Source organism: Polypterus senegalus, chromosome 3 (assembly GCF_016835505.1).
Source record: "Polypterus senegalus isolate Bchr_013 chromosome 3, ASM1683550v1, whole genome shotgun sequence".
In the NCBI taxonomy this organism is placed as follows: domain Eukaryota; kingdom Metazoa; phylum Chordata; class Cladistia; order Polypteriformes; family Polypteridae; genus Polypterus; species Polypterus senegalus.
Window position 1 is genome coordinate 303,222,139 of NC_053156.1, and position 27,889 is coordinate 303,250,027.

General features: G+C 43.1%; 1 protein-coding gene across 1 annotated transcript in view; it reads right to left on the reverse strand.

The window, feature by feature from the left end:
* LOC120526381 (L-gulonolactone oxidase-like) overlaps positions 1 to 27,889 on the reverse strand; it is a 226,483-nt gene that overhangs the window by 54,858 nt on the left and 143,736 nt on the right. Inside the window, exons 7-8 of the mRNA XM_039749519.1 lie at positions 7,985 to 8,092; positions 5,636 to 5,712 (exon numbers count right to left, since the gene is read on the reverse strand). Coding sequence (XP_039605453.1) covers positions 5,636 to 5,712; positions 7,985 to 8,092 — 185 coding nt within the window. The remainder of the gene's footprint in view (positions 1 to 5,635; positions 5,713 to 7,984; positions 8,093 to 27,889) is intronic.

A 27,889-nucleotide genomic window follows, 5' to 3' on the forward strand; every position in this document is an offset into this window, starting at 1 on the left:
GCTACTATAAGAGATGCCCCTTCAGTCTCAGGCTCAAGACTCACTACTTCAGTTTAGCACACCCTGACTAGAGCTGCTGATGAACTGTACAGACTGCATCTCTGTTGTTGGTCATCATCACTAAAACATCAGCCATATCTACTCTCTCTCTCTCTCTGTATATAAAACCCTAAGCCTTAAAGTGCAATGATTTTATGTCACACTTTGTCAGCACTCACGCAGCCCCAAACTGTGACACTCCCACCACCATGCTTGACTGTAGGCAGGACACACTTGTCTTTGTACTCCTCACCTGGTTGCCGCCACACACGCTTGACACCACCTGAACCAAATAAGCAAATAAGTTGATCTGGTTCTCATCAGAGCGCAGGACATTGTTCCAGTAATCCATGTCCGTAGTCTTTAGAAGAGGCTTCCTTCTGGGACGAGAGCCATGTAGACCAATTTGATGGCGCGTGCGGCGGGCGTGTGGTCTGAGCACCGCCAGGCTGACCTCTGCAGCAATGCTGGCAGCACTCATACGTCTATTTTCAAAAGACAACCTCTGGATACGACGCTCAGCACGGGCACCATAGCGAGAGGCCTGTTCTGAGTGGAGCCTGTCCTGTTCAGCCTGACGCTGTGTGGTCCTGGGCACCGTGCTGCAGCTCAGTCTCAGGGTGTTGGCAATCTTCTTATAGCCTCGGCCATCTTTATGTAGACCTTTAAGTATTTACGACCCGAGTTTTCATAACAGTTTTAATCGCGCCCCCCCTAAGGTTTTTTTGAAAGGAGCCCACTAATACCAGTTTGTTCTTTTTTAATTAATGATCTATCATACATGCATATTTTATTATACCTACTTAACTTTTATCGACATTTATCTAACTCTATATTTATTTTTCTAGTATCAGAATGTAGTTTAAGTTCATTTGTTTTGGTTTCAATAGATGGATTTTTCATATTTTTGAATCCTGTTTTCTTTTTTTCTTCTCAATCTACATGCTTCCGTTAGGTCAGATTATCTCAGGGCACAACGTGAGCTACCACAGCTATGCTGATGACACTCAGCTGTACTTATCAATAGCACCTGATGACTCCGACTCTCTCAATTCACTAACACAATGTCTGACTGGTGTTTCTGAATTGTAATTTTCTAAAGCTAAATAAAGAGAAAACTGAAATATAGTGATTGGCAATAATAGAGACAATGAGATTATTAGAAATAAACTGGATACATTAGGATTAAGTCAAGATGGAGGTAAAGAATTTAGGGGTAACTGTTGACTGTGACCTGAATTTTAAATCGCATATTCATCAGATCACTAGGACAGCATTTTTTTACTTAAGAAACATAAGTAAAGTTAGACCTCTTATATCATTGAAAGATGTTGAGAAATTAATTCACGCTTTTGTTTTCAGTCGACTAGATTAACGTAACGCACTCCTCTCAGGACCACCAAAAAAAGACATAAATCGACTGCAATGAGTGCAGAATGGAGCTGCTAGAACGAGGAAAAGAAAATCTGAACACATCACACCAGTCCTGATGTCACTACACTGGTTACCTGTGTCATTTAGGATTGACTTTAAAATTCTGCTTATGGTTTTTAAAGCCTTAAATAATCTCACCCCATCTTATATATCGGAATGCCTGACACCTTATATTCCAAATTGTAACCTTAGATCTTCAAATGAGTGTCTTCTTAGAATTCCAAAAGCTGAACTTAAAAGACGTGGTGAGGCTGGCAGGCGGCCTTCTGCTGTTAGGCACCTCAAATCTGGAATAGCCTGCCAATAGGAATTTGCCAGGCTGATATGGTGGAGCTCTTTAAAACACGGCTGAAAACTCATTACTGTAACATGGCCTTCTCAGAACTTCACTGTAATTTAACCCTGATACTCTGTATGTTTAATTCATCATAATACAGCAGATAGCAGACATGGTCTATCTTTCCATTGTTATTCCGATGACACTCAGCTTTATCTTAGGACTACTCCCACCTCCTCTACTGCTCCTCTGCCAACATCTACACTGACTGTTTGGAGGAAATAGAAGCATGGATGAGGCTCAACTTCCTTCAGCTAAACAGATCTAATACAGAAGCCATTTTAGTTGGCACACCACACCATCTTCGTTCTTCTACCATCACCAGCATCACTTTTTCTGGTCAAAACATTCCTCTTTCTACATTTGTTACTAATTTGGGTGTTAAAATGGACTCTCAACTCACTTTTGACACCCACATTAATCATCTCTGTAAGCCATCTTTTCACCATCTCAGGAACATTGCTAAACTTCGTCCATCACTTACTCTGGCAGATGCAGAGAGGCTTGTCCATGCCTTTGTCTCGTCCAGGCTGGATTACTGTAATGCGCTCCTCATTGGGATTCCTGGCAAGAGTATCCAGAGACTCCAGTACACTCAGAACAGCGCTGCGAGGATCCTGACGAGGGTGCGAAAGCACAGCCACATCACTCCTATCTTGAAAACCCTTCACTGGCTCCCTGTGCCACTTAGAATTGAGTACAAGGTTTCCCTCCTTACCCATCAGTGCATCTATGGATCTGCTCCCCTGTATTTACAGGAACTCCTCATCCCTCAGACTTCCTCACGAGCCGCACCCTCCGCTCTGTGCGTACCAACACTCTTCAAGTTCCCAGAACTAAGCTTAGCAGTATCGGTGATCGGGCCTTTTCTTCAGAGTTCTCTCCCTGACTACCTGAGAGCCGCACAGTCGACTGATGCCTTCAAACGAAACCTAAAAACGTATCTTTTTAGAAAGGCATTTTGTTAAGTTATTTCTATAGATTATCTTGTTTGTTAATTTATTCTTATTTTGTAGCACTTTGAGACTGTTAAATATAAAGTGCAATATAAATAAAATGTATTGTTATTATTAGTATTATTATTATTATAACTATTCATGGTGTCTCTAAAATCCGTACTGACCTCAACTCTCTCTTCTGTTTCTTTTTCCTGCGCCACCTCCACCTACTCAAAGCATCCTGATGCTCCAACATTGATGGACTGAAAGCCAGAAGTCTACGTGACCATCATCATCATCAAGTCCCTCCGTGAGAACCCTAAATACGAAGAGGACTGATCATCGATGTGAGGTTGAATGCCCAGAGGGGTCTGGTCAGGTGGTCTCAGGGTCCGGAGCCCCTGCAGATTTGATTTTTTTTCTCTCCAGCCGTCTGGAGTTTTTTTGTTTTTTCTGTCCACCCTGGCCATCGGACCACCTTACTCTAATTCGATGGTAATTAATGTTGACTTATTTTATTTTCTTACTGTGTCTTTTATTTTTCTATTCTTCATTATGTAAAGCACTTTGAGCTCCATTATTTGTATGGAAATGTGCTATAGAAATAAATGTTGCTGTTGTTGTTAAAAAGGCATACAGGTGACCACCTCACTAACCTTGTGGCGGGTCGTTTCTACTTTTTTTTTTGGTTTGCCGTTGATAGCGCCCGTCTTTTCTGTCTTTGCCTGAATCGTGTCTGCTATGCAGATCGGCCATTCCTCCAGATTACTTCCTTCTCCCCAGCTTAATTGTGACTAATGACCAGAACAGTTTCAGACGGACCCCTCCAGATCCCACTCACTAAGGGTGATGCTGTCAGTCACCGCCTTGCGGTTTCACGGTCCTGTCCGGCAAGAAGCCCCCCACCCCATCTGGAAGCCCAGGCAGTGATGAGCAGCACACGAAAAACTGACAACGTACAATACAAAGCACATGCTGTATAGTAAGCAAAATATAATCATTACAACATACGTCTTATGTGGCAGTGCTGCAGGGTCCCCCCCACCGTGGTCATCATCACAGAAGAAACCTGATCTGCCTATCCCGAGGTTTTTTTTGTCCTTGTCTTCTTAGACAGTCAAGGCTGGGGGGCTATCAAAAAGCAGGGTCTGTTAAAACCCACTGCGGCCCCCCGCTTGTGTGATTTTGGGCTACACAACAAATAAATGGTATTATATTGTGACATCTCTGCACAGCCTCACAGTGACAACACTAATATAAACTAAAGTGTCCCGACTCCACGTATGTGACAGAAGTAATCAGGTCATCCAAGGCGGATGGGAAATTTAAGAGAACACAAAAATACCTGGAAAGACATGGGCTGCCATCCACCATCGTGTCACCAACACAGGGGCTCAGGTGGTCGCACAGAGCTAATTAGCTGGCACCATGCCATACACCAATCAATCAGCCCATCAACGGCCTCCTTTTACGTCATCGTCACCGTCACTCTCGCTGGCTTCACTGACAGCACTCAATCAGGATCCTGAAAATGAAAGCTCATCTGACAGAGGTGTGAAGAGAGTAAGTGAACCCTTTGGAGGTCCCTGGATTTCTAAGGTGCGGCCTGATCTTCACCAAAGTCACAATTCAAACACAAAACTAACTAAACTGGCAGCACACAAGGCGTTGGACCCGTCGTGTCTTTACTGAGCGTTTCGAGCCATCGCTCACAGTGCAGGCTGGACACCACTAATTTAACTAACATGCAAGGCCTCCTTTAGCAGCGACAACACCAAACGTTTCCTGTGGCAGCTCAGATGACCCGCCCAGTGCTGAGGATGAATTTCGGACCACCGCTGCCTACAATATGTCTGATTTGTCCTGACTGCACAGACCTTCTTTGGGATCTCAATTGGGTTAAATAGATAGATAGATAGATAGATAGATAGATAGATAGATAGATAGATAGATAGATAGATAGATAGATAGATAGATAGATAGATAGATAGATAGATAGATAGATAGATAGATAGATAGATAGATAGATAGATAGATAGATAGATAGATAGAAGATATGATAGGCACTATATAGATAGATAGATAGATAGATAGATAGATAGATAGATAGATAGATAGATAGATAGATATCAAAGGCACTATATAATAGATAGATAGATAGATAGATAGATAGATAGATAGATAGATAGATAGATAGATAGATAGATAAGAACTTTATTTATCCCGAGGGAAATTCTTTTGTCATATACATGCTCAGTGCAGCAAGAGGAATAAAGATAAGGTAATAAAGAGTTAAAAAGATCAGTAATAATAGTGCAAACAGAATAACTAAATAAACAGAATAACAACATAACTCTCAACAAAATATCAAATAACTATACAGTAACTATAACTAATAGTTTGTATTACAACTATAAGCACCAAACAACTATAACAGATATAATAATAAGTTACAGATTAGCGTCAGGACTTTGACTTGACTGTTCTTTGGTCAACTGACTTGTGGGTCACCCAGCCTCCCTTAAGCTTGAGGTGGTGGACTGGCTGACCTCACTGGGAAAATGTCTTGACAGGCCTTTGAATTCAAGTCGCATCCAGACTCTGAAGCAGCAAAGCAGGCCCAAACCATGAAGCCCCCTGTTTTATGTCTTAGTCTGGGACCCCCTACTGCCGCAGTTGGAGTTCAAGGTCTTTTTTTTTGTTCAACTCTGAGTCATTGAATCCTTAAAACGCAACTTAACAAATTCCCAACTGTAACCCCAATCCCATGTTCTTGATATTCTGCCCTGAGGTTCTCTTTTCTGGTTTGTGGAACTTCAGGGTTTACGTCCTTTAGGGTTTGCCTTTTAGTGGGTACTTGAAATCCCCTGTACCATTAGCATGTTACCTGATCCAGAGAAGAAACTCCAGCAGATGGTAGCCGATGCCATAGCTCCAAAACCAGCTGGACTTGTTCATGATTGGCTGCATTGGAAGAAGAAGAAGATGAAGATCATTAGCAGTGAGGAAGAACAACCACGGCACATCCTGAACCTTGTGGGACCTTTCTGTTTATGTACATTTTATTTCTATCAACTTTCGTCCTTTCATATTTCTATTATATACTGTACTTCATATTTTTGTTATATGATACCTTCCACATTTCTGTTATGCAGTGCATTTAATATTTCTATCATATACAGCCTCTCATTTCTATCAAATTTAGCCCCTTTAATCTGTCTATGATATAGTGCCTTTCATTTCTATCTATCTATCAATCTATCTATCTTATGTAGCATCTTTCATTTTCATATCATATAGTGCCTTTCATTTCCATCTATGAAATTTAACACCTTTCATATTTTTATTATATTTTGCCTTTCATTTCTTATTTATTTATATTACTGTATGTACAAATGTTCATATTTTGTCATATAGCGCCTTTCATTTCTATATATTAAATTTGGCACCTTTTATTTTTCTATTATATAGTGCCTTTCATTTCTTATTTAATTGTATTATGTAGGACTTTCTATCATATCATATTTCTGTCAGGTTTAGCAGCTTTCATTTTTCTATCATATAATGCCTTTTATTTCCCTCTATGAAATTTAACACCTTTCATATTTCTGTTAACGAGTGTCCTTCATTTCTTATTTAACAATATTATGTTGGACTTACATAATTCTATCATATAGCGCCTTTCATTTCTATCTATGAAATTTATCAACTTTTCACCTTTCTACTATACGGTGCCTTTCATTCCTTATGTAACTTCATTATGGAGCACCTTTCATATTTCTGTTATATAGTGCCTTTCACATCTTATCTACTTATATTAGGTAGAATTTTTCATATTCCTATATCATATAGTGTTTTTCATTTCTATCAAATTTAGTGTCATTTATCTTTTTATTATATAGTGCCTTTTCATTTCTAATTTAACTATATTACATTGGACTTTTGTAATTCCACCATATAGTAAATTTCTTTTCTATGAAATTTAGCACCTTTCATCTATCTATTATCTATAGCGCCTTACATTTCTTATCCATCAAATTTTAGCACCTTTCATATTTCGGGTATATTTTCTGTATATTTTCATATACCCTTCATTGCCTATCTAACTTTATTATTTAGCACCATTCAAATTTCTGTCTACGAAATTTAGCAACTTTCCACCTTTCTATTATATAGTGCCTTTCATTACTTATTTAACTATATTAAGTAGCACCTTTCATAATCCAACATATAGCGCCTTTCATTTCTATCTATGAAATTTAGCACCTTTCATCTTTCAATTATATAGGGTGGTCCAGATCTAATTATGCAATTTTCAATACGCTATAACTTATTACAGTAAGTTTATTACATAGAAAATCACCCGAAAAATCCCAGACCATCGAGAAGTGTGCGAACTGACGACATGAAGAATCATCTTTGTGCCAAACTGGAATCATCCCCGCATAAATCAAAGTCATCCAGACGATCTGGATCTGCATAACTAGATCTGGACCACCCTGTATAGTGCCTTGCACTCCTAACATAAATACTTTATGTATTTATACTTTTCATATTTCTATCTATCACATTTCACACCTGTCATATTTCCGTCATATAGCGCCTTTCACCTGCCACTGTGATTTGCTGCCTGACAACTAAGCCACAGTTTAGCCTGGGAACACAATGTGCCCACTAATGCCAACTGTGGCACAGGGTTCAATGGAAAGTGGGCTTCTGACTTCACTCCATCCATTTAATCAGGAAGCGTCAGTGTTGCCCATGATTGGCACACGTTTGTGCCCAGCGAGTTATACCTGTAGATTTTGATATATACAGTATATGAGGCTTGATTGCAGGCTCAGTGACAGAAGATGTCAGCCTTGGGCAGGGACGAGCGTAGTGCAGTGGACTGGCAGGCTTGCTTGTGATGCCCGTAGCAGTCAGAATGTCTCTCTTTATGTTCAATTTTTTCACAGTACTCTGTGGGCATCAGTTCAGGTTTCACAAAGACGGAAACATTTTGATACCAGCTGTGCCAGGCACACCTCAAGAGCAGCTTTTACATCAAATTATTTAACAATCAGATGAGAATGGCGCAGGAATTATTAGCCAGAAATGAAACTGGTCTGACAAACAGGATGGCATTAACAGGGTATGGAGTGCACTGTGGCAGGCAGCCCAGGGTGCCCCACACATGGGCAGTGACGAGTGTCTCATTTGCATTTCCTACAGTGTCATTAACAATAAACATTACCTTGTCTGTGCGGTCTTGATAGATGATCCTCACGTATTCAGTGTGTGGGAACCAAAGAAAGCGGAAATACTCAGACTTCTTCAGATGGAGGTCCAAATTGTCCAAAACCTGGGAAAAGAAAAATAAAAAGGAAAAGCTCACCAAACACGGTCTTGAGATTAGAGGAAAGCATGAGGTGCCATGTGCTACCCTGAAAGAGTCAGAGGGCTGGGTGGCACATGTTACTGCCACTGCCACACACCTCCAAGGACCTGGCTGACTTCAGTCATTAGACTGCAACTCTACACTGGTCAAGCAGGACTGGGAATGCTGGCACCCTGAAATCCACTGCCCCCCCACCCGGGGTTATTTTGATGTTGCTGCAGCAAACTGCTGCCTTCTATAACACTGAAATGGAAAATGTAGGCTGAGATAACGGAGGTGTGTGAGGAGATCCCCCTCAGGCAACATCAGTTAGGATGCCCTGTGCCACAATTTACAGGTTATATTACACTGAAACACATGGCCCTGCCATGCCCACATGGTCTTACGTTATGTTTGCATTATGGCCGCTGACCTCGCCTGCCTGCTCAGACGGGTGGCTCTGCTCTCCTCATTCTGCCATTGCAGTTGCTCTTTCTGATTCTTTACTTCTCACTGTGTGTTGCTGCTCTCATGTGTTGCATAGATGGCCTCAACAGTGCATCCAGCTTAAAGGCGCTATATAAAAGGAAATGCCAGCTTTAAAAGAAAGAGTGCAGTCAGAAAAAGGGCAGAGGAGACTCGAATGAACGTTACTGTTGGTCTGTGACCCCCTAGTGGCCAAAACTTGGCACTGTGAAATTGCTGGCTCAAACCCCACTCATCATTCCATGGGCATCCTTCAATGAGAGAATGAGAGAGAGAGAGAGAGAGAGAGAGAGAGAGAGAGAGAGAGAGAGAGAGAGAGAGAGAGAGAGAGAGAGAGAGAGAGAGAGAGAGAGAGAGAGAGAGAGAGAGAGAGAGAGAGAGAGAGAGAGAGAGAGAGAGAGAGAGAGAGAGATAGATAGATAGATAGATAGATAGATAAGAAATAAAAAATAATATAGCCAAAATTAAGGTGTTCAGTATTGCTGAGGACTGGGGCAGGACCACCAAGTGACTCAGTAGGATGGGATAAAGAACAAGACCACCCTCTATAGACTGAGACACTGGCATCACTCCAGTCTTCCTGTCAGTGCTTCTGTGTGAGCCCAATATGAAGTCAAAAGGCCTGGACTACTGAAATTCACTGGTCAAGAACCTCCACCAGAGAAAGGCACTATATAAAATAAAGTATCCAAATTCACGAGGGGAGTCAGAATGGGCTTTATCTGTTATATGAAGCTAATACAGGGACATTGTGCTTGAGGGTGGGCTTGTCCTTAGCACTTTGCTTATACTGTACATCTATCTAACTGTTCATGTATTTATCTATTATATAGTGCCTTAAAAATCATTCTATATATCTATAGGCCTATATAATGCCTTTCATTTAATTTTATATTAGTCTGTCATTTAGTAACCTATTTACTGTATATAGTATCTATCTATCTATCTATTATATAGTGCCTTTCACATCTATCTATCTATCTATTATATAGTGCCTTTCATATCTATCTATCTATCTATCATCTATCTACTCCACACTGATGTGTCGTTGCTCGTTTTGAGGGTCTCCTTTCCTTCACTAATTGACACTCCTGCTCTTCTCAGTCTGCACTGCACCTTCAGGCAGGTCTTTTGCTTACGTGAAGATCTTTTCATTTTCTGTTCCATGGGACTTGTTCTGCCCGGGGGCTACAAACCAATATGAGAGAAAGGACGAGGTTCGCCTCGAGGGCTTCTAATCAGTGCAGGAATGTGGAAAACAGAAGAAAGTTAGAAAAGGAGGGAATGGTGTGTGTGTGTGTGGGGGGATCTTGGGCTTGGACAAAGCATCAGTCTGACAGATCGGATGACCTGTCTGATTCAAGGCTGGAGCCCATAGAGAGAGAGGGAGAGAGAGACATGGGGGAAGGCACTAAATAAAATATGTAGAGAGAGAGAGAGAGAAATATCCATCCATTATCCAACCCGCTATATCCTAACTACAGGGTCACGGGGGTCTGCTGGAGCCAAGCCCAGCCAACACAGGGCGCAAGGCAGGAAACAAACCCCAGGCAGGGTGCCAGCCCACTACAGGGCACACACACACTAAGCACAATTTAGGATCGCCAATTCATCTATCCTGCATGTCTTTGGACTGTGGGAGGAAAACACAGACACGGAGAGAACATGCAAACTCCACACATGAAGGGAGGGCCCGGAAAGCGAACCCAGACGGGTCTCCTTACTGCGAGGCAGCAGCACTACCCACTATGCCACCGTGCCACCCAGAGAGAAATATGAAGGGCACAATACTGTGGATACAGTGATGGGAAGGAGACTCCAATAATCAGAGAAATGTGTAGGAACACAAGTACAAGGGCATGACACGCGTGAAGTATGTGAAAAGTACTCTCTAAAGATCAGTAGACAGACACGTACTACGTGATAGAGAGGAATGAAAGACGCTACATTTTAAATACAGATACACAAACAGATATGACAAACACTTATTAGTTGATTTATATGAAAGGCACGATATAAGACATATGGAGGTGTGAACAACACTATATAAGACAGACAGACAGACAAATAGATCATTAAGAAAGGCACCATAAACGAGATAGATATGAAAGACTTCATATCACAGATAGATGGAAAGGTGATGAGGAAAGAAGTACTGGGTTTAATAGACATGAAATGTACTATATAATAGATTAATATGAAAGACACTTATGATTGACACACCTGAAATGCACTATATAATACATTTGAAACACGTTATATGATAGTAAACATGAAAGACACTATATAACAGATTTAAATTAAATAGATAAATAGATATGAAAGGCACTATATAATAGATAGATAGATAGATGTGAAAGGCACTATATGATAGATAGATAGATAGATAGATAGATAGATAGATAGATAGATAGATAGATAGATAGATAGATAGATAGATAGATAGATAGATAGATAGATAGATAGATAGATAGATAGATAGATAGATAGATAGATAGATAGATAGATGTGAAAGGCACTATATAATAGATAGATAGATAGATAGATAGATAGATGTGAAAGGCACTATATGATAGATAGATAAATAGATAGATATTTTTTTTTTATTTTTAAAAACAAACTTTATTGACAAAAACATCAAATATACAACTTACACATTATTATAAATATATTTACATGTTAATTTTTTTTTTTTTTTGAAAAAACACAATTGAACCAAAACAAACCCCCTAAAAAACAAACCGCAGTTCCTCATTATCACAGTCACACAGTACACTATTCACACACCATATTGTTTTAAACTTGTCCATATTCTTTGTGGATTTGTAAAAATTAAAATCAATCAAAATGCGACTAAGGCACAGTATTTTAAAAAACACAATCTGATCTTGTAAACCATTCCCTTCAATTTTGTGCTTTCTTGTTTTCCAAATAGCTAATTTACTTTGCCCCATAATAAAGTTTGCCAAATTCACATTATCTGTGTTTCTTTTAGTTTTTTTAAAACCAAACAGAAAGCCCACCCTAGTGTACACCATTTCCAATCCCCCAACAAGCCTCTCTATTAAATTAAACAAAGGCTCAAGCCTTGGACAAAACATAAAACAGTGAAACACGGTCTCTCTTTCCCCACAGAAACAACAACAGTCAGACACCCCAGGTATAATAATTGACAAGAAGGAGTTCACAGCTAAGATCCCATGTAAGACCCTCCACTGTAAATCACCCACCCTACTGGTCAATGGTGGCTTGTATAGCGACCTCCAGGCTGGCTCTGAGAATTCTGTGCAGTCCATCTTTCTCCTCCATGGAGTGTCTGTTATCGTCCTCAGGGAGTCTCGATGTCTCACTTTTACGCACAGCCAGTACAATTGTTTCCCTGTAGCCGTTGGCAAAGGCAGGTCCATCAGCCTCTCCACGAAAGAAATTTGCTTGGCTCCGCCGTTGTCCAGTCACCCCCAGGAGATACCAAAAGTGTAGGAAAATCAGGATCCTCAGGTGGATGAGTCCGTTCATTGAACATGTCTCTCAGGAGTGCCGCGCTCAGCTGACAGTGAAGCCTTCACTTGTGTTAAAAAGGTCTGCACCACTCTCACTGACCGCACTCCAATTTGGTGGGCAATTTCATTTGCGTTTTTCCAACAAAACTTCTCACAGTCAATAACATGTTTTAGTTTTGTGCACACTCCATGTTTAAGATGATTAATGAAAGTTTGAGACAGTCCCACTGAACTACTGTACTTCACATTATTAACAATGGGCTCTTCCAAAACCCAGAACAATGACAGGCTGTCCTCATCCCCTTTAATTGTCACCATCTGCCAGGCTTTAAAAGACTCTTATAAAAGTCCGGTATGTCCGACATATCAAATTTATTCACCTGGCACAGCAGCAGAGTTTTTCCAAATTTCAGGTTTTCAATGTGGTCAAAGAAACGTTGTGCCAAATCCATCCACGGCTGATGCTCAGAAGGATACAACAATTTTGTAAAGTCTGTAGCGAAATGCAGCAACTCTCCGAACACATCTATAATGCCTTGCCCACCTTCATCCAGTGGCTGAAACAGGACACTTCTCCTAAGCCAATGCAGGCCATCCCAAAAAAAGTTGATTAAAACTTCCTGAATATTTTGAAGCAGCTGTGCAGGAGGCTCTAAACAAATGCATTTATGCCACAGTCCTGAGGCTATGAGGTTGTTAATGATGAGCATCCTGCCCCTGTAGGATAACTGAGGTAGAATCCACCTCCACCGTGCAAGCCGATCCTTCACCTTCTGCAGTACTCCATCCCAGTTCTTTCGTATGAAGTGTTCATCCCCAAGAAACACTCCTAAATATAACAATCCTTCAGAGGACCACTGCAGGTCACCAACCAGTTGTGGTGGTTTTAAACCAGTCCAGTTGCCCAGTAAGATAGCACTGCTCTTTCCCCAGTTTATTTTAGCTGATGAAACAATTTCAAAAGATCTCTGGCATTGAAGCAAAATGTCAACGTCCTCCTGATTTTTAATGACGATGATGATGTCATCAGCGTATGCTGAAACCTTAACAGGCTCCGCAGTGCAACATGGAATTGATAGACCAGTCAACACTCCTCTCAGTTTAACCAAAAAGGTTCCAAGGCCAACACGTAGAGCATTCCAGACAAAGGGCACCCCTGCCTGACTCCTCTTCTGACATCAAAAGGTTCGCACAAACCACCATTGACCTTAACTACACCAGAAATGTCACTATACAATAGCTGAATATATTTAACAAAACGGTCCCCAAACCCAAAAGCCTGCATGACTTCCCATAAACGAATGTCTGACCCTGTCAAAGGCCTTCTCTTGATCTAACGAAATAAGACCAATTGGAAAGTTAAAGAGTTTGGATACTGCAAAAATATCTCTAATTAAGAAAATATTATTAAAAATCATTCTATGAGGGACACAATAGCTCTGATCAGGATGCACCACCTGAGCTAAAACAGTTCGCAATCTGTTAGCTAGAGCCTTTGACAGGATTTTGTAATCAGCACAAAGGAGGGACACAGGCCGCCAGTTTTGAGATTTTGTAGGTCACCTTTTTTGGCAGTAGTGTTATTACGCCCTCGGCAACTCTGAGGTAACACAGCCATTTTAATACTGTAGAGGAATACCTCCGAAACATCAGGACCAATGATATCCCAGAAGTCTTTATAAAATTCCACTGGAATGCCATCAATGCCTGGGACTTTTCCATTATTCAATTCTTCCAGTGCAGCAGTGAGCTCTCCTAAGCACAACTCCTTCTCCAGCTCTTCGGAGTCTGCATCACGAAGGTGCGGTAAATCCTTCAAGAAGGTCTGCTGTTCCTCAGCCTCACCTTCCTCTGTTGCAAAAAGAGTCTCATAAAACCTCCGGACCGCCCGCCTTATCTCACCCGGGTCCTGAGTCTCCTCACCGTTATCCTGTCTTATGCAATGTAAGACCTTATGTTGAGAGTTCTTTTTTCAAGTCCAAAAATACTGGGTTGGTGCATCCATGTCAGTTATCTGTTGGAATCGCGCCTCACTAGAGCCCCCGAGCCCTTGTTTCCAATAAGTGGGCAAGGCCCTTCTTTTTAACCCCAAGAGTTTCCAACAATTTGACATCTGGACCTGCTGTAGAAGCTGCTGAATCTGAATGATTTCAGTTTCTAACATTGCCATGTCAGCCTGTAGTGACTTTGTGACATTTCTGGTGTATTCCTGACATAATAAACGAATGTGGGTCTTCCCAACCTCCCACCACTGTTGTAAACTGGTGAACTCCTTCTTCATGAGTCTCCAACTTGCCCAAAAAAATTTAAATAAGTCTTTAAAACTTTGGTCTTGAAGGAGGAGCGTATTAAAATGCCAGTAGGCACTACGAGGCTTATAATCAGTTAAGATCACAGAACAAGACACCAAACTGTGATCTGAGAACCCTGCAGGGGTAATGTGACCGTTTTTAAATAAACCAATATGGTGCTTGAAACAATAAAGACGATCAAGCCTCGCCATTGAAATAATCCCCCCATTCATCCTCCCCCATGTATATTGTCTGGTGCCCCACTTTTATTTGCCACACATCTTCCAGTCCCATCTCGCTCACAACTCTCTCTAATTCCTGGGCTGAGCGTGTGTGCGGCTCCAGCCCGTTATTTCTGTCTTTTGAGTATCAAGGGTGCAATTAAAATCCCCACCTAGAACGAGGACTTCATTTGTACAACATTGTGTCAGCACACCCTCCAACTTCTTAAAAAAAGCGATTTTCTCATTCCCATCGTTCAGGGCGTATACATTAATAAAAGTAAAAGAACTGCCTTGAAGTTTGACGCACTTTGAGCAGCCTCCCCTTCACTATTTCTTCAACATCACAAAGAACTACGTGAACATTCTTAGAAAACAAAATGGCTACTCCAGCACTAATATTTGTACCGTTACTGTAATAAATGTCCCCTTTCCAATCCCTACTCCACTCCCATTGATTTGTGCTGTCTATATGGGTTTCCTGTACAAAGGTAACTTTTAAGTCTTTTGCTTTATGAATTCAAACAAAGCTAGCCTCTTATTATTATTTCTTCCACCATTAATATTTAAGCTTCCTACATTAAAGCAAGCCATGTTAAATGAAAATATAAAATAGTCAAAATAAACCACAGATCCCAGAATATACAGGATCTTGGAAATGGTGCAGTTGCCCTCTCCATTACTGCTTATTTAGTTTGAACTGTTTCTTCAGCCTGCTTGACAGATTCTTTAGTCTAAGAAGCTCTTTATCAGTGAACAAGACAGAAGAGGATTTTCTTTTCTTAGGCTTTGTATTGAAGAGATAAAAAGTTGCACATCAGGAAAGTAATCGGTCACATCTACACCCCTTCTGCCCTCAGTTTCCGTCACAAATGTTCTGATACTTTGAGCACTGTATCCCCTCTACCTTTACATTCTTGTAGGTCAGACACAGTTGAACTATCCGACATTTCCCCCTCCGCCTCCTCGTCTCCCTCACTCAGCCCAGCCGCGTTTTCACTGTCTGCCTCAGCTAGGGCCGCGTACCTGCCCTGCGTAACCGGTGGGGCTGCAGCGGGACCCTCGCCTTCCTCAGCAGCACAAGCCGTAACATTACTGCGTTTTCGCGCGGTTCCTTCCTCCTCCCCAGCTTGTCTTTTTTTAGCAGGCCGTTTAAACCCATCGTATGGCTCAGGTGCGTTATCGTCGCCTTCCTCCATTTCAATCTCTCCCCACACACTTCCCTGTGCTGTAGCAGAATCTTCTGCTGCATTTTCATTCCGATGTCCCCATCGATGCTGGTCTGTGCATTTCCCCATCAAGCAACTCATCTCCCTTATTTAAAGGTTCAGAAACATTTACACTCTCCTCGGGCCGCGCTTCCTCTGGTGTCTTTGTGTTTTCATTACCATTAAGCAGTAAAGGCCGATCTTGTAAATCGTCATTAGTGACATGCAGGTTATCACGAACAACTTCTCTGTTCTCTTTCACTGGACAATTTTTAACTAAATGCCCCTCACTTCCACACCCAAAACATTTCATTTCATCCGAACTCAGAAAAATCACATAATCGAAACCATCAATCTTAAACCTCATAGCAACATTTAAACTTTCATCCATTTTGTTGAGCACCATGTAAACTTGTCTCCTAAAAGACATTACATGTTTTAACTCCGGCGACTTGCACCCCAAAGGAATATAGCGGATTTTTGAAACTAAACGACCGTGACGTACTAATTCTTTTCTATAGTCTCATTCCTCAAAAATGGGGGGACATTCGATAACGTTACTTTACGTGCTGGCGCCGCCAACGGAGACACCTGCACGAACGAGCCATCGATCACTACACCCTTTTCTACAATTGTCTGCACCAGATCGACAGAACTCAAAAATAGTACGATTGCGCCGTTCATTCGCGAGGCGGACTTAATGTTCTCGCAACCGATCACATTGCCTACCGCCAACACCGCACTTTCTAAGGGGAAAAAAACATCACACAGAAGTTTTATCCCATGGCGGAGACTCAATCGTTCTAAATTCGCAGCCATTATGGCTGCTGTGGCCAGATGCCACTTCACACAAAAGAAAACGGAAAAACTTTCAAACAATTCACCAAGAAAATGAAAATGGGAAAGGGGGTAAAAAAAGTTAAACAAAACACTTCACTCACCAGACTCAGAGCCCACCACCAGCACTCGCGCCAGATCAACCACCCAACATGCACTGCGACAATGAAACAGGAAGGAAGCAGATAGATAGATAGATAGATAGATAGATATGTAAGGCACTATATAATAGATAGATAGATAGATAGATGTAAAAGGCACTATATAATAGATAGATAGATAGATAGATGTGAAAGGCACTATATAATAGATAGATAGATAGATAGATAGATATGAATACTGCTATAGATAGATAGATAGATAGATAGATATATATATGTGAAAGGCACTATATAATAGATAGATAGATAGATAGATGTGAAAGGCACTATATAATAGATAGATAGATAGATGTGAAAGGCACTATATAATAGATAGATAGATAGATAGATAGATAGATAGATAGATAGATAGATAGATAGATAGATAGATAGATAGATAGGCAGATGAAAGGCACTATATTAGATAGATAGATAGATAGATAGATGAGATAGATGAAAGGCACTATATTAGATAGATAGATAGATAGATAGATAGATAGATAGATAGATAGATAGAATAGATAGATAGATAGATAGATAGATAGATGAAAGGCACTATATAGATAGATAGATAGATAGATAGATAGATAGATAGATAGATAGCCCATGAAAGGCACAGAGAGATAGATAGATAGATAGATAGATAGATGTAAAAGGCACTATATAATAGATAGATAGATAGATAGATAGATAGATAGATAGATAGATAGATAGATAGATATGAAAGGCACTATATGATATTTTTTATTTTTTAAAAACAAACGTTTATTGATATAATTGTTAAAAAACAGTATATAACACCACCCAACAGACAAAAAAAAAACACATATATACAGAAAAAATAATCTTATTCAATATAACAAATGAAGAAAACATTTCCAAACCAATCTGTCCTACCACGCTCTAATTAAGTATATGTGTGGAGATATTATAACATCAAGATTAACTCGTCTTCTTCACATTCACAGAGCACACTATTTACACACCATATATCCCTAAACCTTTCCAAATGATAGATAGATAGATAGATAGATAGATAGATAGATAGATAGATAGATAGATAGATAGATAGATAGATAGATATGTAAGGCACTATATAATAGATAGATAGATAGATAGATAGATATGTAAGGCACTATATAATAGATAGATAGATAGATAGATAGATAGATAGATAGATAGATAGATAGATAGATAGATATGAAAGGCACTATATAATAGATAGATAGATAGATAGATAGATAGATAGATAGATAGATAGATAGATAGATAGATAGATAGATAGATAGATGTGAAAGGCACTGTATGATAGATCTATCTCCTTTGCCAGCTGGGTTTTTCATTTGGCTTCCCCCTCTGGATATCGGACTGTTATTTTTCTCTCTCCTGGCTCATGATGTTCTCTTTTGATTGAATCTTTTGTTATCAATTTGCACGTCACGTCTGCCGCTGTTTTATTATGTCGATGTTGATCTCGTCCTCCTATCCATGCTGTACGTGGTGTTCACGAGTATTTCTCAAGTCCCATCACCGTCTCCCATCCTGACTACATAAACGTCAGAGCAGCACTGGAGAAAGTCCAAAGAAGAGCAACTCAGTTGACTCCAAGACTGAAGGGTGTGAGTTAATGAAGAAAGGAGCCTTTGCAGAGATGAAGAGGAGACCTGACTGAAGTGTTCAAAATGATGAAGAGGATTAGTCCAGTGGGTCGAGACGATGACTTTATAATGAGTTTATCAAGAACACGCAGGGGGACACAGTTGGAGAAACGTTAAGGGTAAATTTCACACAAACATTAGGAAGTTTTACTTCATGTAGAGAACCACAGACACACACAATAAGTGACCAAGTCATGTGGTGGACAGCAGGACTTTAAGGACCTTCAGAGCTCGACTGGATGTTATTAAGAGGAATTAAATCGACAGGCCTGGTGAGCTCTGCTGGGCTGAATGGCCTCTTCATCATTAGATCTTTCTAAGGTCCTGTGTGTTTCATCTCTTCTTCCATAAAGCTGTGACTGGTGACACACCCTGGCACGACTGTTCACTCCAATGTTAGTCACTGTGGTTTGTGACTCCGTCAGAGGTTTTCTTGATGTCCTTCCTCACTGCTCGTTTTCAGTTTTTTGTGGATGGCCTGCTCTCTCTAGCAGATTTCCAGCTCTTTCCATTTCTTGACGATTGATTTGATTGGAATTTCAGAGACTCAGAAGTTTTCTTGGCTCCCTCCCCAGACTTGAGTGTTTCACGGAGCTCCTTTGTGCTGCTCTTTGGTCTTCATGGTGTAGGTTGGGTCACCATATTCACACCCCACAGGTTGGACCTGCCAGATACCATCAGTTGAAATCTCAGACTGGTGACCTCCATTGATCTAATGATGGCACCAGAGAGGCCTGACTGCTTATACTATCAAGTACTTGGTGCTTTATATCTGTTGCTGGGATGGGCACCGCTGCCCTGATCAGGATAAGTCGGGTATAGAAAATGAATGGATGGACGGATGGATTTGTAGCTAATTTAGACCACTTTGCAGGGAGCCATTTTTTTTTTTTGTCATTAAAGGGTCTTTTTCTGTTGATTAGAATTAAAAACAACAAATGACATCAACTGGGATTCCATGTTGTGTAACAAGAAAATGGGAAAACTTCAAAGGGGCTGAAGACTTTAACAGACACTGTAGCCGTGCATCTCACAATGACCTGTCATGGACTTCCTCCTGTCATGGGCCCTATGATTCCAAAATGGGCTCCGACCATCCATGGGACCCACATTAGAACAAACACAATCATAAAGTGAGGGAATGTAGGCTGGCATAGCGTGGCCTTGTCACACGATTATGGACGGATGGACGCAGGAAACAAACAAAAGAAAAAAGAAAACGAGATCAGACAGGCTGCCATCACTTGTCACTTTTTCTCCCGATCGTCAGTGTCTCAGGCTGACAGCCGCTTGTTTGTCTCCTTTCAAGCGTTCTCTGCAGGCCGGCAGATGAGGAGTTGCATTAATGCAACAGGCTGCCCGGGGTCGCCAGGCGCATACCAATGAACTTCCTAATGATCTGTTTTGGGAAGCCAACGAGAAAAAACCAAGAGGCCAGCTAGTGAAGAACACGGCCCCCTGGAGCTCCTTCAGAGGGATCCTCCACGATCTCCTCAGCCTTTGTGGTGCCAACGACCCTACGCTATCTGATGAGCCACAATCATCCAGTGCACAGGAGATGAATGCCAGACTGATGCCCCCACCTGTGGGAGTTGGCACATCAGCAGCATGGGGTTTTGGTGTCTACATACACAACGGCACCCAGTGAGCTGAGGGGTGGGCCGCCCATCTGAGTGGTGGGCACTGGTGGATGAAGAAATGAACCATAAGTCAGTCAGGTCAGCATTGGACCAAGATAGCTTATGTACCCTGGGAACGAAAAAAGTTCACTCTGTCTATTATATAGTGCCTTTCACTTTATCTATTGATTATATAGTGCCTTTCACTCTATTGATCTATCTTTTGATTATATAGTGCCTTTCACTCTATCTAGTTTTCCACTTCAGGGTTGCCCACCTGGGTAGGCATCAACTTTCCATGGGTTGCCAGTTCATCACACACACACACACCTAAACGGTGCTTGTTAGGAATGTAGAAGGACAACTACGGAAGCCCCAACACAAAGACATGGAGAGAAAACGTGAATGCCACACTAACAGAACAGGACATAACCCAAGTCCCTGGATCTGAGAGGCCACTTTTGTGCCCATTGTGCCTCACTGCTCATCCATGTGTCCAACCCACTGAATCCACCCAGTGTCGTTGCATTCATCTCAGTAAGCAGACTAATTATTGCAGAATAACCTCTAAGACAGTGTGGTGTTTGTAGTGCTAAAGGGTCACTGAGGTGGTCCTAACCAGGAAAGGCAGACCTCATGACGGTTCTCCTTTCAACCCAAAATGGAGCATCTGTCCTCCTTTCTTGTTCTTTGCCTTTGACAAGGCCTTCTTCCTGCCTTCTGTCTCTCCTCCACTTCTCATTATACCCCCTGGGTCACCTGTACGGCAGTGCCCTTCATTTGAAATACCAAGCTGGTCATATGCCAGTAGGCTTTGTATCTCCAGGCTTTTTCTCATGTTGTCCACAAGGTGGTGCCATACATTAACAAATGCAGCCACTGCGTGCAGCGAGGGCTCACATCTCAAAGGTGACAGTAGTGAGGTGCTTGAAAAACGAAGGGAAAAGACCCCAAACATGGAGGGGCTAGAGGCTCTCATTCACTCCCAGCCTCAGAGTATGTAGCACCTTCAGCAAGCATTTACTTTTTTCACATTTTCAAATGTTGCAGCCTTATGCTAGAATCATCGGGAACAACACTCAATACCCCAAAATAACAAAATGAAATAAATCACTAAAAATATTAAAATAAAAATGAAACATCCCATTGGCCCACACATTCCAATATTCTGCTATGTCACTTCTGGCTCAGGTGCATCCCATTCTGCTGATCTTCACTGAGCTGTATGTCCACCTTGTTGCGAGTTCACTTGTGGTCAGCAGAACTCAATTGACTGGACTGACAAGAAAGGCACACAGTCGACTATGGAAGGTCCAACAGGTCAGGTCAGGTTGGGGAGCATGCACTGGTACAGCACGTTGACACACCCACTACACGGTTGGCGACCCCCAGGCAGACACGCGGCCCAGTCCCACAGTCCGGAAATGACCCTCTATCTGCGGCCCTCTATCTGGTCCAGCCACTCGGGCCCCCAACAATAAGGACTCTTACGAGACAGATCACCCTTGGGGAGATGTGCCGCAAACCCGTAGTGCCGTAACTGACGCTCCCCCACAATGCAGGCCACGTGCTTCATTCGGGACTCCATGAGCAACACAAAGACAAACCAACGGCACCCAAGGATTTTCCGGTGAGACACACATGAAGGAGTCGAGTCTTCATCTCAGGTCACTGGATAGCGTCCATGTCTGGCAACCATCTAGCAAGACAGGAAGCACCAGGACTCTAAAGACTTGGACCTTCGTCCTTTTGCAGATATCAGGAGTGCCACACAGCCCTTTCCAGTGACTTCATGATCCACATTCTCTCCCATGTCAACTTCAAGGTAAGTAAACCTCTGGACGAGGTCGACACTCTCTCCGCAGACAGACACACTGCTGATGGTCGTGGCCAGGAGGTCATTAAAGGCCTGATGTTGGTTTTTATCAGGACCCTCACCAGCCAGACACTCAGACTCCTCACTCAGTCTCTCGAGCACCTCAATCAGAGCCTCCATTGACTCTGTGAAGATCACAGCATCGTCAGCAAAGTCAAGATCTGTGAATCTCTCTTCTCCAACAGATGCCCCCCAGCCGCTGGACTCCTTGACCTTCTCCAACACTCAGTCCATACAAGCATTGAACAGAGTAGGAGCAGAACACACCGCTGACAAACACCAGAATCAACTGGGAAAAACACAGAGGGTCTGCCTCCAGTCTGCACAGCACTCACAGTACCAGTGTACTGTGTACAAGATAACCAGCAACCTCGAGGGGATCCCACAAACCCTCAGGATGTCCCACAGGGAAACTCGAACAACTGAGTCGAACGCTTTGCGAAAATCGACAAAGGCTGCAAAGAAACTCTGCTGATATTCACATTTGCGCTCCATGAGAACCCTCAATGCCAGGATGCGGTCGATGGTCGACTTCTTAGGCGTAAAACCAGACTGTTCTGGTCACTGGTAGGTGAGCAAGTGTTCACAGATCCTATTAAGGACGACCCTAGCGAGGACCTTACCTGGCACTGAGAGCAGTGGCATCCCCCTGAACCATTCCCTTTCCAGACTGGGACGACAAGTCTCGTTTTCCAGTCAGTTGGGATGATGCCAGTCTCCCAAATGGAAGCAAAGATGGCTTGCAATGCCAGGAGGACAGTCTGACCAGAAGCCTGGAGAAGTTCACCCCAGATAGCACAGATCCCTGCAGCCTTCCCTACCCTCAGCTGGTTCACCACCTGTGCCATCTCAGTGAGACTGGGGGGTTCACAGCCAATTGGAGGATCAGCCTCAAGAACTGCGGGACGCTGAGATGTCCAACGTCTTAGCCGGAGGATCAACTTTAAACAGCCAGCCCAGCGGGTGACAACTGCAGTGTCATCTGTAAAGACCACTCCATCAGCCCCCTGACTGCGACTCTCAGAGGAACTGATTCAGATGTGCATAAAGCAGGACATGGGTCACCAGACCACAGATGATGTGTCACTCACTCACAGACTCCTCTAACAAATGTCTCCTTATCTCCCCTCCGAGCCCTCACAGCCATTCTTCTCAGCTGCCATGAAGCCGTGCGCCGCGACTCTTCTTGATGATATCTAGAGTGCCCTGTAAGATGAAACATCTCCTTCTAGGGACACCAGCAACACCAACATGACCCTCAACAACCTTCAGGGTCTTGTCAGAGGTCTCCCACATCACATTAGGATCAGCAGTCAGAAGATCCAACAGGGGAGCAAAAACCAAGCCATGAAGTCAAAGGAATTGCCCACAGGGCTTAGAGATGTGGACCCCCCACTCCTAAAGGCCCATCAAGTTTTGTCACACATGATATCTGGAAAGGCTCACAAAAGAATGGTCATGAACTTGCAATACCCACTAGGGGTGGTCCCTGCCTAGTTAGGAAAGACTCCACCTTGTAAAGGCGTGCTGGTCACTTAATATCACACCATCCAGGGCTGAATGCTCCTCATGGTCACGTAATTCACCACAGTTGGTCCCTACCTGAGTGGGGTGACTCCTAAAAGTCATTTGATGGAACTGGCATCCCATCCAGGGTTGGCTCCTGTGTTATTTGGAATGACTCCATCTAACGGGCCTGGGATGGATTGGCATCCCATGTAAGTGTAGTATGGATAAACTTCACCAGTCATCAATGCCCTCTGATGAACTGGCACCCTTTTTAGGGGTTCATTCCTGCCTTGTTTAGATAGACTGCAGCCCCTAAATTTCCTGTGATGGATGTGTGCCCCCCAATGATTGGTCCTAAGTTATCTGGATAGACTCCAGCTTCTCATGGCCCTGTGATGAACTGCCACCCTGTCCAGAGTTGGTTCCTGCCTGAGTGGGGTACACTTCAGCTCCTAAAGGCCCTCAGATGGATTGCCATTCTGGTGAGGGTTAGCACTTGTGTGATTTGGATGGACTCCAGCTCCTCATGGTCATGTGATGAACTGGCATCCCACTCAGCATTGGTGCCATCCCATTTCAGAAAGACTTCACCTTTTAAAGGTCTGGTCATTTAAGATCATGCCATACAGGGTCTGTGTGATTTGGACAGAACCCTGCTCCTCATGGTCACATACTTCACTGGGTCTGATCTTGGGTGGGTTTCTACCTAACAGGAATGACACAAACTCCCAAAGGCCTTGTGATAGACTGGTGACAACTTCATTGAGGTAGATGCCAACTAGAAAAGGCCTTGTGATTAACTGGCATTATGCGTAGGGCTGGCTCTTGCCTTATTAGGAAAGACTTGAGCTCCCACAAGTCCTGTGATGGATTGGCATCCCATTTAGAGTTGGCTTCTGTGTAATATGGATAGACTCCGCCAGTCTCTTGAGCCCCCTGATGCTATCCACGGTTGGTTCCTGCCTTGTTTAGACTGCAGCTCCTAAAGTTCCTGGGATGAATTGGCATCCCATGTAAGTGTAGTATGGATAGACTCCACCAGTCATCAATGCCCTCTGATGAACTGGCACCCTTTTCAGGGTTGATTCCTGCCTTGTTTAGATAGACTGCAGCTCCTAAAGGTCCTGTGATGGGTTTGTGCCCCCACCCAGGCTGGCTCCTAAGATAGACTCAGCTCATAATGGCTGTCCTGTCCAGAGTTGGCTCCTGTCTAACTGGTGTACCTCCGGCTGCTGAAGACCCTCTGATGGATTGATGCTTCATCCAGACTGGGCACTTATGTTATGTGGATAGACGTTGGCTCCCAAAGGGCATTTGATGGACTGGCATCCCATCCAGGGTTGGTTGGAGCAGATCTAGAAAGCTCCTGATCCCTCAAACCATCCCGTTCTAATAGAGGTGGTGGATTTCATGAAATGTTCCCCTCAAGGTACCCATGAAATGTTGAAAAAGTGATCTATCATTCAGACGTTGACCATAGAAATGGTAAGACTATCCCACAAACCCATGGGAAGAGACAATCTGATGAACCCCCCCAATATTGTGCCGGGCTCTTTACTTCTCCTCAAGTCACACATTAAAATTCAGTAAAAACTCAACATGAAGGGGGGAGCGAGCACAGGCCAAGCCCAAGCAGATGTTTCTCATTTTTCACTCCAGCAACTGTGGAGAAAGCCGGGAATTAATTAGTCAGAGAGCTGATTGCAGTAAATAACATTTAACAGGCGCGAGGAAGCACGGCGTTCCTTGGGGACGGCTCACAGATTCAGGAGAGCGTTCTCATCAGCTGTCCACAAAGACCCTCAAGCGAGAGGCAGGAAGGAGAAAGGCAACACCATGGATATTAATAATAATAACAAAAATAATAATTAGAGTTAGGGATAGTTAGGGTTAATAATAAGAAGAGTCTGTGGGGAAGGTTTTGAAGTTCTACAAGTGGACCCCTTGAAGATTCACAGACAGACACACCTCACGTCCAGAGCCGGACTGTTGAGTCCCTCGTGATGCAACGTAACCTTTAGATGAAGTAGGACCTCAAGTCAGAAGGACAAGCAAAGGCAGCTCTGCCATTTTGGAGTGGCTCCCCCTAGCATGTGGGATGTCTCTGCTCTGACCACTGGCCCCCACTCATGTGTAGAGAAAACCAGAGGGAGGAGCTCAGGGGTGGTGATGTCAGGGTGGCCCCGCCTCCTAGGGCTACACCCATAAAATACAAATGTTATAGGAGAACAGAATATTACACATAGAAACATAATAATTTAGAAATTGGACACAACATAAAAGGGATAAGCCAAGGGAGCACATGTAACAGGAACTCTCTCGAGCCAAATCCGATTGAAGTCATCCTGTTTCAGAGGCATCACCCCAACCAAAATTTAAGGCAGGTATTTGCATCTCTAGAGGCGGGCACTCGTCCATATGCAGGGGTCCACATGAGACTCCACGTGGATTGCTCAATAGGAGTGACCCTCACCTGATCATTTTTCATATCTCTCCATAATAAACTGTCACCCATGCCCCACATTATATCTCAGTCAGGGTTCCTCACTTCCATAAGAAGTGCTTTCATCCAGGGCTCCACAAGCGTCCAAGCGCCCCCTAGTAGGGACCATCAGGCCCCTGCAGGCCTGAGCTTTCAATCTCCAAGGCTGTGGTCCCGACGTACTCCAGGGGGGGTGCCCTCTCATGTTTGAGGGGAGGTATTGTCCCCAATATGTCCTCTCCCCCGGTACCTTCTGTCTTAGGGGTGTCCTGGTCGGGGACCTTCCTCAGTCGTCTGCCACAATCCAATGCCACAGGTCCATTACTGATGCGCGTTTAGATGTTTGAGGGGCAGTCAGCCCCTCAGTCGCAGAGGTCTACTTGTACCGACTACCACGGTGGACACCGAGGGGCACTGTCCACACCATCTTTCCAAATAGGCCTCGACCAGCACTGACCATTCAACTTGTCTTGATGTCTTGCCAGGCAAGACGAGGCGCTTTTCTGGGGTTCCCCCCACATGTCCTGAAAACCCTTCATTTTTTGGCTTATCTTATCACAAAATTCTGGGTAGAAAATTACACCCGTATGATAAAAAACCGATCAATAGGTGTCTTCAGCAAAAAATGATCAGGAGGACCTGAAGTGGTGCAGGCCATGTTGTGGTCGTCAAAGTCCAAACTGCGAAGCAGAAGTCAAAGTCAAAAACAAAAAATGCAAGAAGTCAAACAGCGAGCAGTGGCAGTGATCCAGTCTGGAATCTCGAGGAACGGCTCGGATGAGCTTTACACTGGCAAGTAAGCAAAGTCAGATAGTTAGTAGAGCAACGAATGACTTGAAGACCCCAAAACAGCACCGCTGACTGGCCAAGCAAAATGGCATCAAGATTGACAGAAAAAAATCTAACTTTCTTATCAATAAACTAATGTGTAAAAACCTCTAACACACGCAAAACCTAATTTACAAACACACTGGGAATTCAGGATAAATGATAGATGGCAGCAGCCCCGGATATTAGTCCCCAGTGAGAAGCCAGCAGGGCATGCTGGGAGTTGTAGTCCGGCAGAACAGCCCTGCTGGGGTCACTGGGTGCTATCAGGTGGTGCTGCAGGGAGAGAGGCTCCCTGTTATAATGGGCTTCCATATGACCTGGAAGTACTCCCATCGAGCAATCACCCTGGCACCCAGAAGTACAGCCTGGTCTGTAATAAAGGCGAGTCGGGGCTGGGCGGGCATGGGGCATCACTCAACTGGAGGAGGGCAGGGCGATGGTGAGACAGAGTATTGTGGGAAGAGATCGAGAAATCTGTGATTTTTGTTACTTTTGAGTATTGTGGTGTAATAAACACACCTGTATTTGAACCCGGGACTGTGGGTGTCTTTGTGTTTGGGGCTTGCTGACACCCCTAGTTAAATCACATGAGTTTTGATCCTTTAGTAACCCTCGATGGACCGCCATCAGAGGGAGAAAAAAAAATGACACAAATTTTATAACGACCGAGAATATCCAAAATCCAGGAATGAGAGATTTCACTTTGCCATTATGGGTTAATGAGTATAGAAAAATGGTCTCCATTTGAAATCAAACCTACAAAACAACAACATGTGCAGAACGTGAAGGGGTCTGAACTCTTTCTGACCCCACAGTATGTTCACCCCAAGTCGCTGTATCGAACATTACATTTCGTCTGAAGATCTGAAGTCGTAACATGCCAAGAATGGAGGAAAGGGGCAAATACTTTTTCACAGCACTGTGTTTAATGCGCTTAGCTAGGCTCTGTGGTGTAAACGCAGCTTAGCTTTGCTTCCTTTGTTTTTCCCTTCTTGAAAACGTTTTGGGAAACGGCTTAGGTATCTGCCAGCCCACCTTTGTAACAGACCCCCAAAACACCCCCGATGGGAATATCTGCCCACCATGAGCCCCCAAGTCTGCTCACTCCACTTTATTTCAATGAA